The 14,485-nt window shown below is 34.0% G+C and overlaps 1 protein-coding gene across 1 annotated transcript; it reads right to left on the bottom strand.

The window, feature by feature from the left end:
* Window positions 1-4,545: 4,545 nt before the first annotated feature.
* LOC132621646 (uncharacterized) lies at window positions 4,546-6,975 on the bottom strand. Its single transcript, XM_060335984.1, has 2 exons — window positions 6,838-6,975; window positions 4,546-6,190 (listed from the first exon to the last, which is right to left on the bottom strand). The coding sequence occupies exon 2, from the start codon at window positions 6,098-6,100 to the stop codon at window positions 4,790-4,792; it is 1,311 nt and encodes a 436-aa protein (XP_060191967.1). The 5' UTR covers window positions 6,101-6,190; window positions 6,838-6,975; the 3' UTR covers window positions 4,546-4,789.
* Window positions 6,976-14,485: the final 7,510 nt, after the last annotated feature.

The raw sequence follows: 14,485 nt of genomic DNA, 5'->3' as shown, positions 1-14,485 counted from the left end.
TAGGCAATAAAGCAAGCGATTTTTTTTTTTTTGGTTCAACACATTCTTCTACCCGTAAGCATTTGGCGGATATAATTTCGCAACTTAGTGAGGACTTATCATGTGTAAAATGTATAACCAATAATAGTCATTTTGCAATATCCAAATCCTGAAACCGAGTTCACATTCTCGGTTGAGTATGCCAAATGCCAAAGTACCACTGCCACCAGGGCTTACATCCTACTACTGCCTATTAGCTGCATGCATTATATATACCTACTGCTTCAATCGATGGAAAGACCGAAGCACGTCTCCTTATAGCTTTGACTGCCAGAGGTTGGGAAGAATGGAGGTGACTGGGCCCATCACAAAATGAGCAAGTTAGAGACTTGTCAAAGCTAAGTGGCAGATTTTGTCTGAAAAAGAATGTTTTAACATATTATCCAAGAGACTTCAATCTAACTTCCATGTTGAGGCAGTAAATGGTCATTCAATTAAAATTCTAGCATTTTGAGTACTCAGCATAACCAAGTGGTGTCCAGGAATGAGCGCTCAGGATACACCTGGAAGCTGAATTCCTAGCACTCTTCAGGCAATTAAAAAGATCAAGGACCAGGAAAAGATGCAGCAAAATAGTCCTATCTCAAGATAATATAAGTTCATCCAAACTGACTCTAAAATCCATTGGCCAATATATAATCAAAAACCATTTATGCATTTCTACAACTCAAAGCTCATCACTGGAGGCCTTTAATGTTTTCACAATTGTCAGCACGATTAACATGTGCACTACTACCAATCATCAGATATAGATGCAGCAATCAATCTAAGAATTGCAAAAGAAACATGACGAAAGTGGGAACCGCGTGGTGATAATAAAAAGGAAGGTTGGCACTTGGTACAGTTACTAGCTATCAACCATACAAAGATGCTGCATAATGAGCCTAATTAATGTAACTCCTTCCATTTACTGGAGAGAGGTTAACATTGCTCATTCAACCAATACCTGCCACAAATTCCAAAATTCTTAAAGCCGTCCATGCCTAAAATATTAGTAGTCTGCCACCAACAGCTTATTTGTAAGAAATCATACCATCTCACTTCATTTTAAGAACTTAGAAACTTCACTACAAATCATATACAAGGGTTAGAGAGGGGGGAGGGGGTCATACATGCTTATAAGTAATCCAAATAATTCTTCGATGTATTTATAAGTTTAACCCAGGTCAATAAACTTAACCATCTAGCTTCAGGTGAGCTACAAATAGAATGGTTAGGGCTGTCATTCACATATGCAATTGGACCACTAGTAAAGAAGATCCCTTTTACTTGAGATGTTTGGCCAAATTTGGCCGCATCACCAGTAGCATGTGACTTCTAGTGTCCATCAGAGTGCATAAAAGGAATGAGGAGTTCTCTTTAGGCACCAAACTGTTATTCCCAATTTATGTCACAGGTTGATATATCACATAAGAATACCTGCAAAGTACATCTTTTTCTCTATGGCTGAATGAAGTACATCAACAGACACAAGAAGATGAAGGCACCGAAAAAGAATACATGAACTACAAGGTAAAACTAGACACAAACTGACAGCAGGAATAAAACATAACTTCTAAGTCCAACTAGATGATGTGACAGTGTTAACAGACATGCTGAAGCATAAAGTACCATCACAAAAGGATCAACGGACGCTAAATTCATTTAGTTTTTATCCTAAAGAAAGACATTGATGATCCTATCAGTGTATCAGATTCCCAATGACCAAATTCATATGTTATTCTAGTGATCATTTCCTCTTTTTTACTTTTCTTTATCCTCTTACAGGTTTGTCTTTTCAAGTGATCTTGCTGCAAAGTTGCAGCAAAGCAAGAGAGGCAAAAGCTTCAGAAGCATTTAACCAATAATGCATCATAACTCACATAAGCTCATTTAACAGTACTACAGTAGTAATTCGAAAAGTAGTTTCAAGGAGAGACATAGCCTGCACAATCTTGGGTACAAGAAGCATTACATATTACCACCGACGATGAATTACTTTATAATGCTTCACAGTACATCTTCAATTAACCTATCAACATGCACACATAAACTTAATAGTAATTAAAGTACCTTGTTCAGACATCAATTTTTTTATTCAAACGTGATAATAATTAAGGTAAGTTATCTGGCATGAGACCTAAAATTCTTCCTCTAAAATCTTGTATGTCCTCCATTCCTCTCACTTGAGTCAATACATTCCCTACTTTCTGATAATCAGCATGAGGAAGGGAGTTATGCCTCTCTTCTTAGCAATTAAATCCATTGGGGAATTTATGCTGGCAGCCAATCTCCTTATAGGACTCACTTCCACATTTCTTGACATCTTTCTCAACAGTACTAATTTAAAATAGAGCCAAACAGTTGGTGTCACATATCATCACAATTTTCTGCCACTAAAAACTCTCCAACCATTTTTTTTTGTATAATATCAGCCTGAGATGAGCTCAAATGGAGCGACATGGACAACGAGAATCATATAGCTAGCCCCAACTTGTTTGACATTGAGGCATATTAGCTGTTGTAGAAACCCTCTAACCACCTCATTAGCATGAAATGGAAAAAGGAATACGAAGGTAAGTTAATTTGATGTGGTATAATATATCAAGTTAATTTGATGTGGTATAATATATCAAAGAAACACATTCTTTTTTTTCCTTTTGGGGGGAGGGGGGTTTAAATTTTTGTCGAATGCTGCTTGCCACTGTTTATTTCAACCATCCCATATCTATTACACCATGTTCCAAACATCCAACTCTATATTTCTTTCATTCTTCATAAGTCCATTTTTATCTATGCACACTCAAATGCATGCCCCATTACACAATGTACTTACTAGTCCAGAACCCCGAGATTCTCCAATCACAATTCACAAATGACAAGAGAGCCACAAGAAAGATTAGCCTACTTAAACACCAGGCTAAACCACTGTAAACCATAAAATTAGCAAAAGTGAAGCCTTCAACAGAAATATAAACTACAAGCTTTGCCTGAGTTTTAGTGCAAGGTTGAATCACACTAAACACATGAAGTGACCAATAAATCCCATTGATGAGGGATGAAAATCGAAATAAATTGACCAATTGTAGGGCTTTAATAGACCATTTCCCACAGTTAAGATAATAGAATGAAGTTCCATGACTGTGAACAATCAAATATTTATGGCCCAAAACCATATATTCTAAAATTGACACTACCACAAATGAGGATCATGCTAGCGCAGAAATGTGTGATGAATGACCTTACTGAGTTCTTCTCACTAATTTTAGCAGACAAATGCATTTTTCCTGCCACATGAAAAAAATGAGACAAGACACACCTATAATCAAATGGAAGAATGTTATCTCAAAGACCTACAATCTCTTCGAATCCTTGCAGACTTGGGGAATAATAGATCATGATGAAATAAAAAGACCCATATAGACAACAGAAATTAGTTGGGGTTAACGCTTATTAATGTTCGTAAATTTACATTAGGTCCAACATTCAGTTATCAGTAGGGGTCTTTTTAATCTTGTTACAAGTTTCTATGTTAGTAGAGAATGTCGAGGGCTTCTAATGTTAGAATCTAAATTATTGAATATTGGGATACAATAGGTTGAAATGAAGCAAAATAGAAAGTAAGGATTCATATAGCCAATACCAACCAGCTGGGGATTGAGGTGTAGAAGTTGGTTATAAAAGAAAAAGGGGAAGCATTAAAGAAACTGCGAAAACATACCAATCAAGGGCACTAGCAAATAGTTTTTCAAAAAGATCAAGGGCATTAAAAGGAATCCAACATTCATATTAAAAAGAGGGCCCAAAAAAACATATGTACGCACAAAAGCTATAAATTGTACCACAAGAATACACCACGTGCTTGATTCAGCTCCTGAGTTTTCAATGCATCAAGCATTGATTGATAAATAAGCGTGAGAAAAATGAAGTTAACAATTTGAATTTTTTCAGATGAATCAAGTAATACTTGATGTATGTTGACATAAATAAAGAATGAAATAGAACCCTACTCCATCAAGGATAACCATGATATCACCAAGATTGCAGTCTCAAACAGAACAAGTAAAGGCCTCCTTGAGACCCTTGAACAGCACAAAACAGTTAGCGAGTATCCTCAAAGCTACCAAAACACAAATATGGAATTGAAGAACTCACTATTGTCATCAACTATTAAAAATAGATCAAGGGAAGCTGGATGACAATGGTGAAGGGGATTAAGCAAATAAGTTAAGGAGGACTACTATTGACATAAGTGATTTACCTTGAAGGCTTTCACAGTCCAGGCACTAAAATTCAGCTTGAGGATCAGAAGGTTAGTACATTATTAGAAACTATACTATTGGGTTTTATTTACTCCTGATAGATGAATGAGGAATCGAACACTAAGCAATACAGTTCCAAGACAGTAACGGAGATATCCTGATTCTGCCAGTGGTTGGTGCAGACTTCCTTGCAGCTGAATGTACCAACAGTGATATCAAGGTACAAGATCAATCTGATCAAAACCGAACAGCACAAACTCACAGCTCAAGTAATTAGCCAGCCACCTTAAAAACAAATTTTTGCACAGAACAATTTCACGATCTCTGTTACACCAAGTATATTTGTGATAAGATGAGAACTAGCATATTCAAACTGACCCTCATCCCAGAATTATCGTTCAGTATGATAACAGATAAAAAGCATGACAAAAAGAAATACATTTGGTTTACATGCAGAGATTCATTATGGAAAAACTCTGCAGGAACTTCATTTATTTTGTCCCACCATTTTATCGCCGAAAAGCATTGCCTTCTGAAGCTGCTGCTCTCTGCGAATAATGTGTTCGGCGACGAACACTTTCCTCAATTGTGGAGCTTCCGCCCTTCCCAGCACCATAAACACTTCTTTGAGCAGCGTCCAGAAAATTCCTACCACCAGAAGAGCCAGCATGTACAGCTTCCTTAGCGTCTTTTTCCTCTGCCTTCTTAAGTCTTTTCCATCTTTGCTCCTCATGCACCTCAGCATCTCTCTGCATCTCCCTTAGACGGGCAGCTCTCTCTTCTTCAGAAAGCCTAACAGGCTTACGAGAGTTACGATGTGATTCGGGTCTTGGTGGATAAGATCTTGTCTGCTCACGAGAGTTATCACGCGATTCGTGCCTTGGTAAATCCGATCTTGTCTGCCCACGAGAGTGATCACGCGATTCGTGTCTTGGTAAATCCGATCTTGTCTGCCCACGAGACTTATCACGCGATTCATGCCTTGGTTGATCAGATCTTGTCTGCCTCTCATATTTCGCAGCTTCAGGATTACCATGACTACTCTTAGTTTTTTCTCTGTCAATATTATTGTCTCCTTCAGGATCTCGTAAGAGAGACAATTCCCGCTCATTAAACTTTTTGTCCTTGCGAGACTCTTTCTTTCTCCTGGAATCATCTTCACTCGAGTCTTCATCTGGATCAGAGGTTTGTCTAGGTGAAGAATTCCTCAAATGCTTAGACTTCGAGTGGTGATGCTTTGATTTCTTGTCTCGATGCTTATGTCTGCGTTCATCCTTCTCTTTCTCGTCATGCACCTTATCCTTATTCTTCATCGTTTCAACGGATTTGCGAATCATGGCCATCTGGACAGGGTTGTTCTTCACACGTGCAAGGGCTTCTTGCTCTCGCTGACGAATCATAAGCAAGGGATCAGAATGGAGCTTCCTCCAAGCATCATTGGAAGATTGTGGCTTGTCCTCAAACAGAGCTCCTGGTGTAGATGCTTGCGGTTTGGCAGACGAACTGGAGTCAGCAGTTGTTACAGCAGGTATTACAGGTTCCGTCGGCTTGGACAAAGATTCAAATCCACTAGAACTTCCCTTGCCAACAGCTAATCCGGAATCATAAAGAAATTCCAGCCTCTCTTGCCTGGGAACCAAGCCAGCTTGTTCCTGGAGTTGGCGAAACTCACTGCGCTCACGCTCCTCCCCAATCTGCTTACGGAGCTCCTCCAACTTCTTCTGTTCAGCCTCATGCTTCTGCTCTGCTTTCCATACATTTTCAATGTTCCGAAGACTCCCCGTGTGCCATCCCTTCTTATTCAGAAACTTCAAAGCCATCAAAAATCCACCAAACTTACACTGATTCCAACTCCCAAAGAAGACAAGCTATCAAGGACAGAGAATTTCTCGCTTGCTTACCCGTAATGCCTACACATAAAAGCAACCAAATGGGAGGGTATGTCATCATGAAAATAAGTAGAGTTTTTGGTATTTAATTGAACATAAAGCTCAAAACAGTGATCTCATGTCTTAACTCCATCTCAAAATGGTAACCATAAAAAACAAAGTTAGTTACCAAGTTGTCTAAAATTAACTCAAGGGACAGTCTGGAATCTGGATGATGGTTTAGATTTCCGAGATATTCAAAATTAACTGATTTCAAATTATTAGTTGTTAGTTTCAGTATTATCAGGAGACAAAATTGTTAACTTGAATAAACAGAAGGATTTGACAAATACATAGATGTTGACTTTCCCCAAAGTGCTGAAACTCACAAACCTAAATGAAAAAATTCCACCTCTTAGCCTAATATTTTGCTTTTTTCTTTGTTAGAAATCCGCAGACAATTACATCAAGGGGAACCACAAACCCTTGAAGCAGCAAAAAAGAAGGTAAAATTAACTTGAAAGAAATCAAAAGGCACTGCAGAATTCGGATTTCCATATGCAGTAATAAAGAAAGCATTAGAAAAGTTGAAAACTTTACCAATTAACACAAAGAAACTATTCTAATTAGGGTTTTGGAGGATATTTATAAAAGGGGAGAGAGAGCAAAATATAAAGAAAGAAACTTACTGATGGAGAAAGAGATTGCGGGATGGAGAATTGAAGTTGCGGGATACTAGTCTACCGGATCGAACCGTCTGATATCTATGGAGGATGCTTTTTTTAACTTCTCCTTTTTCTATTCTATTTATGTTACTCCATGTTACTATAAAGATAATTTATTCCTTAAAAATTTGATTATATATATATATTATGTTCAAAACATCATTAATATAATATTGTAGTTTATGCTCCGTATCAAAATTTTATTATATTAATGTTTGCTACGAATATAAAATTGGCAAAAATTTATTAAAACTTTTTAAAAGAGAAGACTTGTTTAAAAGGAAGCTATTTTTCTCTCTTGAGATAAAACAATAGTAATATTTAAGCATCAGTTGACACTTTGAATTTTAATTCGATTAATTTAAAAGTGTAAAGTATTCTATTGTTAATATATGTAGATTGGACCTAAACAATTATTATTATTTTTTTTTATCAAATTTTAATTTGGATAATTGTAATTCAAATTATTAGATTAATTTTACATGTTTAAAACGAAACAAAGTAGAAATTTGATTTTCTATTTAAACGAAGAACTAATATTTTTAAATTTTTGGTAAATATTATTGGTTTAGCTCATTTTACTTGTCATGTTGTATTTTGCATGATTTTTTAAGGAAACGTCAATTAGAATTAGAATTTGACTAATTTACCTTATTAATTATTTGATCGCCATTTAAAATAATTTTTTCTTCTACGACATTAATCTCTTTGTACATTTATTAGAGTAAGGAAAAAAATGAAAAAGTAATTAAATTCTATCTTATTTTACTACTATTACTTTACTACTATGTAGAAGCGTGGGTTTAATGGTGGGGTCCACTTTTTTTTCCTTTTATTTTTTTAAAATATTTCTTGGTGTTTTTAGTATGGGGCACATCTTATTTTTTTATATTATTTGGTGTTTTTAGTGTGGGACCCACTTTTTTTTTTTTTTTTGAGGGACTGACGACGAAGCATGGGTTTATAGTAGTAAAATGTCAAAAATAACTATGAGTTGTAGTATGAATCATAGTAAAAAAAAAAAATGCAGTAATTGAAAATCAAAGCAAAAATAGCACATAAAATTAAAATTTCTTACCTTTTTTTTTATTATTATTTTGATTCTCAAAACCTTGTTTGTTACATGAAATTTTCTCACGTAGAGCTTCAAATTCTATAAGTCTTATTTCATTTATTACTTGTATTTTTTGTTAAAATTGAAATTCATTTTTACTAGTCAATTTCATGTTAAATATTTTTCTATTACTATGTCATTCGTACATATTCAACTATCATGTTATGTTTGAAATATTTCGTTTATAATTATTTAAGAAAAGTTAAAGATGTCGTCCCTTCAAGTTCCCAGTAAATTGAGTCTCCCATTTATTTCATAGTCATCATGAAAAGCAAGTTTTATGTATTACAAGCAGGCACCGCGAATTCTTTATATTATCTATATATAATAAAGTTAGGCATAGACATGTTAATGAGACACCTCTCTATGGCTAGCATTTATATTTATCTTTTTTCTATATTTTTCTACTTCAATATATTTAATACAATGGAGTAATATGGAAAAGAAGTCTGAAAAAAAAAATAGTAATATTACTCGGTGTTATGTGCCAAATAAAGCCCAGCTAATAAAGAGGGTTGAGTCCGTTTCCTTTTAAGCTGACCCGCGTAGTATGCTATACGATTTGCAATTTTCTTTCTCCTTCTTATTTGTCCTTTTCACCCTTTATTTACTTCAAAAACTTTACCTCCATAACTGTAACAACTCGATATTATTCTTATAGTGGTTATGTGTGTTAATTTATTAATTATAGAGTTTAGTTAGTTTAATGGTTCACATAATGACATATACCTTGTAAATACTTACAGAGGTACAGTATAGTTTGTTATATAAATTATAGGCTAGGCTAGGATATAATTTTGGTAGGGATTAAGATTTGACACATATATAATTTTTTTTTATAGGAAGAGGCATGAATGCATAGATACAGCAGTAAGAGCCCGTTTGGATTGGCTTATAAGTTGGCTTATAAGCTGTTTTCAGCTTTTTTGAGTGTTTGGCTGGCCAGCTTAAAGTCATTTTATGCTTAAAATAAGCTCAAAAAAATAATCGGACCCATTTGACTTAGTTTATCTAAAGCAGCTTATAAGCTGAAAACAGCTTATAAGCCAAAAAAAATAAGTTGGACTACCCCAACTTATTTTTTTTCAGCTTATAAGCTGCAAACAGCTTTAAGCTGTAAGCCAATCCAAACGGGCTCTAAAGTAGATTATTAGCAAGGTGACAATTGTTCTAGTGGGCCCATCTTTATTTTGTTCCATATTACTAAATATGGGCTTTTGGGATTTATTCAAGAGAGTGACAAGTGGCCCATAGATGCCTTTGAGTGAATAACATGAGAATTCATTAGTAATGGGCCCACCCGTTTTATATAATATTCACTCAAGCCTTAGTTATCTGTAACTGTAAGTTATATTTCACTGACTTAGAGGAAAGCACTGCAGTCGTGCGAAGTGGAGCAAACCGTCATAGTTTCTACTGGTTTCTTTAATTCCAGGTATGGATTTCAATCAAAATTTATTTTTTTCTTGAGCAATGAGTCAATTTAGGTAGACTACAACTATATCCTGTAAAAAAAGAAAATAGTTAGGTAATGTTTAACTGTAGTACCTCCAGAACTTTTGTACGCAGTAGCAACATCATTGCCCATTTTGATTATTGTTTCGGTAGAGTTGAATCTTAACAGAAAGGTGTTATAATCTGAGACAAATTAGTATTGAGATACAATTTTCACTTTTTAAAAGAATTATGAAATCAAGGTATGGAATGTTGAGATTTAGTTCTAACCTAAAATTAAAGGATTAGTTTCCCTAGAATAATTTGGACCATTTATTTATGTTATTGGATAGATTGAGGCTATTGGAGATTGTTTGAAGAGAATTTGGCATTTCAAGAGAGGTTGTGTTCCGGTTACAAGGCAAGTGAGGCTTAAACTCTTAGTTTACTTGTTTTTCATAAAAAACATATGGTTTGTGTTGTATGTATGCATTTAAACCATTTAGTTCGTGTGAGTGGGCAAGCATGATCTAAATTGGATAATTTCCAAGTTTCTAAAGTAATGACCGTATGAGTCCTTTAGCGTAATTTTGCTTAAATAGATACTACTTATATAAATATAAAGTTTAGAAGTGGTATTGATTGAATGTATGTTCCACTTATCATATCTTCAGAGGGGCATACTTCCACAGGTCCCATTGATGTTCGGTGACAGATAGATGCTAGAATTTTAAGTAACTCGGGTAAGATGGGGGTAAATAATGCCCTCTCCGGATGACGGGGTAAGACATAGACAAATATGTACTATGTCCCGTGAGCATAGATTCAGATTCAGTGTAGTGCGTCTATTGCTCGTCCGGGTAAGATGGGGGTAAATAATGCCCTCTCCGGAAGACGGGGTAAGACATAGACCAATACGTACTATGTCCCGTGAGCATACATTCAGATTCAGTGTATTTCATGTATTACTCGCCCGGGTAAGATGGGGGTAAATAATGCCCTCTCCGGAAAAACGGGGTAAGACATGGCTAAATACGTACTATGTCCCGTGAGCATAGATTCAGAGTTAGAGTATTTCATGTTCTGCTTGGTTGTGCTTCATGATTTTAGCTTCAGCTTCAGTGTTTGTATATATTTAATATTTGTACTGTGTAATTGCTTTTATGCATTATCAGGGATTTCAAAGACTTGCCCTAGGGGTAAGCTGAAAGTGTCGATGATCTTGCTGGGTCTTTTAGACTCACACTTGTTGATGTTGTATGTGTGCAGGTGTGGTTAACGGTGGCTAGGTAGCCGATACTTGATTCATTCCAGCTTTGTTCAGTCCAGTTCAGTGGAGGTGAGCCACCATTAGATCATGTCGGCCTCTTCTTCTTTAGTTGACTTAGTAGTATTCCGAGCTACGTCTCGTACTTTTATATTCAGACTAGTAGTTCCATGACTTAGACATTTTTATGGGGTTTATGGGCAAGACTCAGTATTTGTATTTCGCTTTCGCACTTTTCTTTATATTATGAGACTTTGCGTATTATTCATCTTATTCGTTAATTTTCGCATGATTTGCTTAGAGAGTTCGCCTTATGGGTAGAAGCTCGTCAGGTGCCCGGTCACGGCCTGAGTGTCAGATTTGGGTCGTGACAATAACTCACCTATTAAATTTCTAATTTTAATAATATGCATAGCTCTCATGTTCTTCAAGTTTTCATATTCATAAACCCTAAATATTTAATTTAAAAGTTTAAGATATCTTATGGCATTCCTTCATTTTTATCTATATAAATTCATATTTTTTGTTTCATGAGACTCTACCCAAGGTTATTCTCCATTTTCATTGTAGTATTATATTTATCCTTTTGTTTGACTTGAAGAAGAAGAAGAAAAAGGCTCTTAAATTGTGATAGGCTGGTGGGAGTGGATATCGACAAGAGCTTGGAAAATTATATATTGATTCCATATTTTTCCTTCTATGTTTTTTAATGATTAAGGTAGTAATGATGTGTATATAGTATTATTTTATTCTTTATTTATGTTTTTCCTATGTACCTCTATGATGCCTCCTAAGTTCAATTTTTATATAAATTTATGATTGTTGTAAGTCTGTAATTTCGTTCCGTTCAAATTTGTAACATATAGTTTGAAGTATAAAACTGATATTTTTTGTTTTATGAGACTCTACCCACTACATTCAAGTTTTTGTTTGACTTGAAGAAGCAGAAGGCTCTTGAATTGTTATAGGCTCGTGGGAGTGGATATCGACAAGAGCTTGGAAAATTATATATTTATTCCATATTTTTCCTTCTATTTTTTAATGATTAAGGTCGTAATGATGTGTGCATAGTATTGTTCTCTTCTTTATTCTTTTCCTATGTACCTCTATGATCCCCACTAAGTTCAATTTTTATATGAATTTATGATTGTTGCAAGTCTGTATTTCGTTTCGTTCAAATTAATTAGTAACTTATGGTTTGAAGTATAAAATTCATATTTTTTGTTTCACGAGACTCGACCCATTATAATCATGCTTTTGTTTGACTTGAAGAAGCAGAAGGCTCTTGAGAGCGGATATCGACAAGAGCTTGAAAAGTTATATATTGATTCAATATTTTTCCCTTTTTTTCTAATGATTAAGGTTGTAATGATGTGAGTATTGTATTATTTTCTTCTATATGTTTTTTTTTCCTATGTACCAATATGATGCCTCTTAAGTTTAATTTTTATATGGATTTATGATTGTTGTAATTTTACAGTTTCTTTGGTTCGAATTAGTAATTTATAGTTGGAAGTCTACTAACCAATAATTAAGTTTCAAAATTTATAATTGATTGCTTAAAAGGAATGCAATTTAATGATTGAAAAATATCCTCCATTTGGTGTTTGTTAAGTTTAAGTTTTTAGACGACAACAACAACAGCATGCCCAATATATTCCCACATGGTGGGTTTTGAAGACGGTAGAGTGTATGCATACCTTACCCCTACCTTGGGAGGTAGGAAGACTATCAAAAATATGCATCGCGTGAAAATTGATAAATATAAAGCAACATGGAAGGAGAGAGAATAAAGTAATATTAAAAATTCTATATACATGAAGAAGACCCATGTATGTTTAATTTAAAGATTTTTTTTTTAACTTTGAGAAACGGCGTATTTATATAATTTATTTTAAAGTCGTTGTAAATTGCAAGAATAAATATTGATCTAAAGAAGATGATTACATGTGAATTCTTAACGTTTTTTGTCTATGGAATCAATTTTTTCGTCTATGTATTTATAGAAACAGTTGTGTAGGTGTAATTTTGTCTCTCTTTTGTTATTTTTATATATTTTTTTATGTAGGGAGAAACTCCCAATAAATATATAAAAATCTTGACTTAAATGTGCATATTAATTTTACAAATATTGTCCATTTATAAAAGCCAGGCCATTTGGAAGCTTTTGTGGATAACATGTGCAGTCAGACCTCTCTATAATTGACATCCGTTATAACAACATTTCACTATAACAACCTAATTTTCTCCGAAATCGATTTTTATATTTTACTTTTCTATAACAACATTCTACTTAGAACAACAATGACATTCATTCTAATAGTACACTCTTTGTAAAATTGTCTCTCTATGATGGTCATACTTAAATATTGTGTAATAAGATTTTATAAGAAATATATTATTTATAAAAATAAAATCTTAAAATATTTATGGTGATCATCATTAATGTCATGCACATAGTAAATTTTAAGTACGAACATATAAAGGAAAAAAAATTAAAAGGTTGATGAACAGCCTCAACGTACTGCTACTTGAGGCGAGATAAAAGAGTGCTGTAAGCTCTTCGACAGTCTTCAAGGAAAAGATATTGAACCCCCTTTTCCTGAATGTTTGGAGAAAATTATTCGTCAACTCAAGCGTTATATTATCACTAAGAGACTGGAATTTACGAAACAACCTACAATTGTAGAATTCTTACGTCAAACTTGAAATATTTAAATTCTCAATTAATTTAAATACATATGTTCCTTAAATTTTAATTCTTTATCGGTATGGTACAACTAGTTATGAATTTATTAATAATTTATTAGTCTTTTCAATTTTTAATTAATGAGATATTAAAATCAATTGAAATTTTAAAATTAACAAGTATATTGTTTTATTTATAACATAAAAAGTATAAGAAAAATAATTATTTGCGCACTTTTATTCATAACAGCTAAATGAAATCTAAACATCAAATGCCAGTATACATACATAACAACACCTCCCTATAGTATGATCAAATTTCCGAACAAATGCTATCATTATAGAGAGGTTTGACTGTAACATGTAATATTGTTTTTTTGTTTGTTTGGTTTAAACATGTAAATATTGCTTGAGGTATGAAAATTGTTACCATATATATAATATTTATTAAATTATTTGTGTCTTTCGCGCGGACTAATTTGCTAGTTTTAAATGTAAAATTAGTCTATAAGTGATATTATGTTATTTCAAAACTTCGAAAACTATATGTAATTGTTAATTCACACGTATTATTTACCTACCTAAAAATATTAGAGTAATTAGATTACTTTTTTTTTCCTTCAGTTTTTAGGGTAATTAGATGAACTTTGAGTACGTGAATCTCACGACTGATACAAGTGTCAGAACCGACTGTATTTGACTGTCTTTTAATATCATCCTCTAAGATTTTCACAACAATGAATATCATGCGGGAGGGGGAGGATGGGAAATAAAATATTTAGTGGAGTAGCCTACCGTCCTTTTAGCATTGGATGGTTTGTGAGAAATACACTCTACTTCGTCATCAAATTACAAATACGTCCTCGTGTAAATATGTATCTCCATGTGGAAAATTCCAGACCGTCTTCTTCTCCTAGCCCCTTTGAAACTAGGAAATGTCTAGAAGTGAGCCTGGCATGAAGGTACCATTCGTTCCAAGACCACAGAAAAATGGAACATAAAAGGAATTAAAAGAAAAACTGAAAAAGACCTAGCCATATAATCATATATCTAATCATTCAATTATAGCAATTACGATATTACAAATATGCAGCGAGGAACAAATCATG

Source organism: Lycium barbarum, chromosome 12, assembly GCF_019175385.1.
Source record: "Lycium barbarum isolate Lr01 chromosome 12, ASM1917538v2, whole genome shotgun sequence".
NCBI classification, from domain to species: Eukaryota; Viridiplantae; Streptophyta; class Magnoliopsida; order Solanales; family Solanaceae; genus Lycium; species Lycium barbarum.
This window is presented reverse-complemented; position numbering and strand designations above follow the sequence as displayed.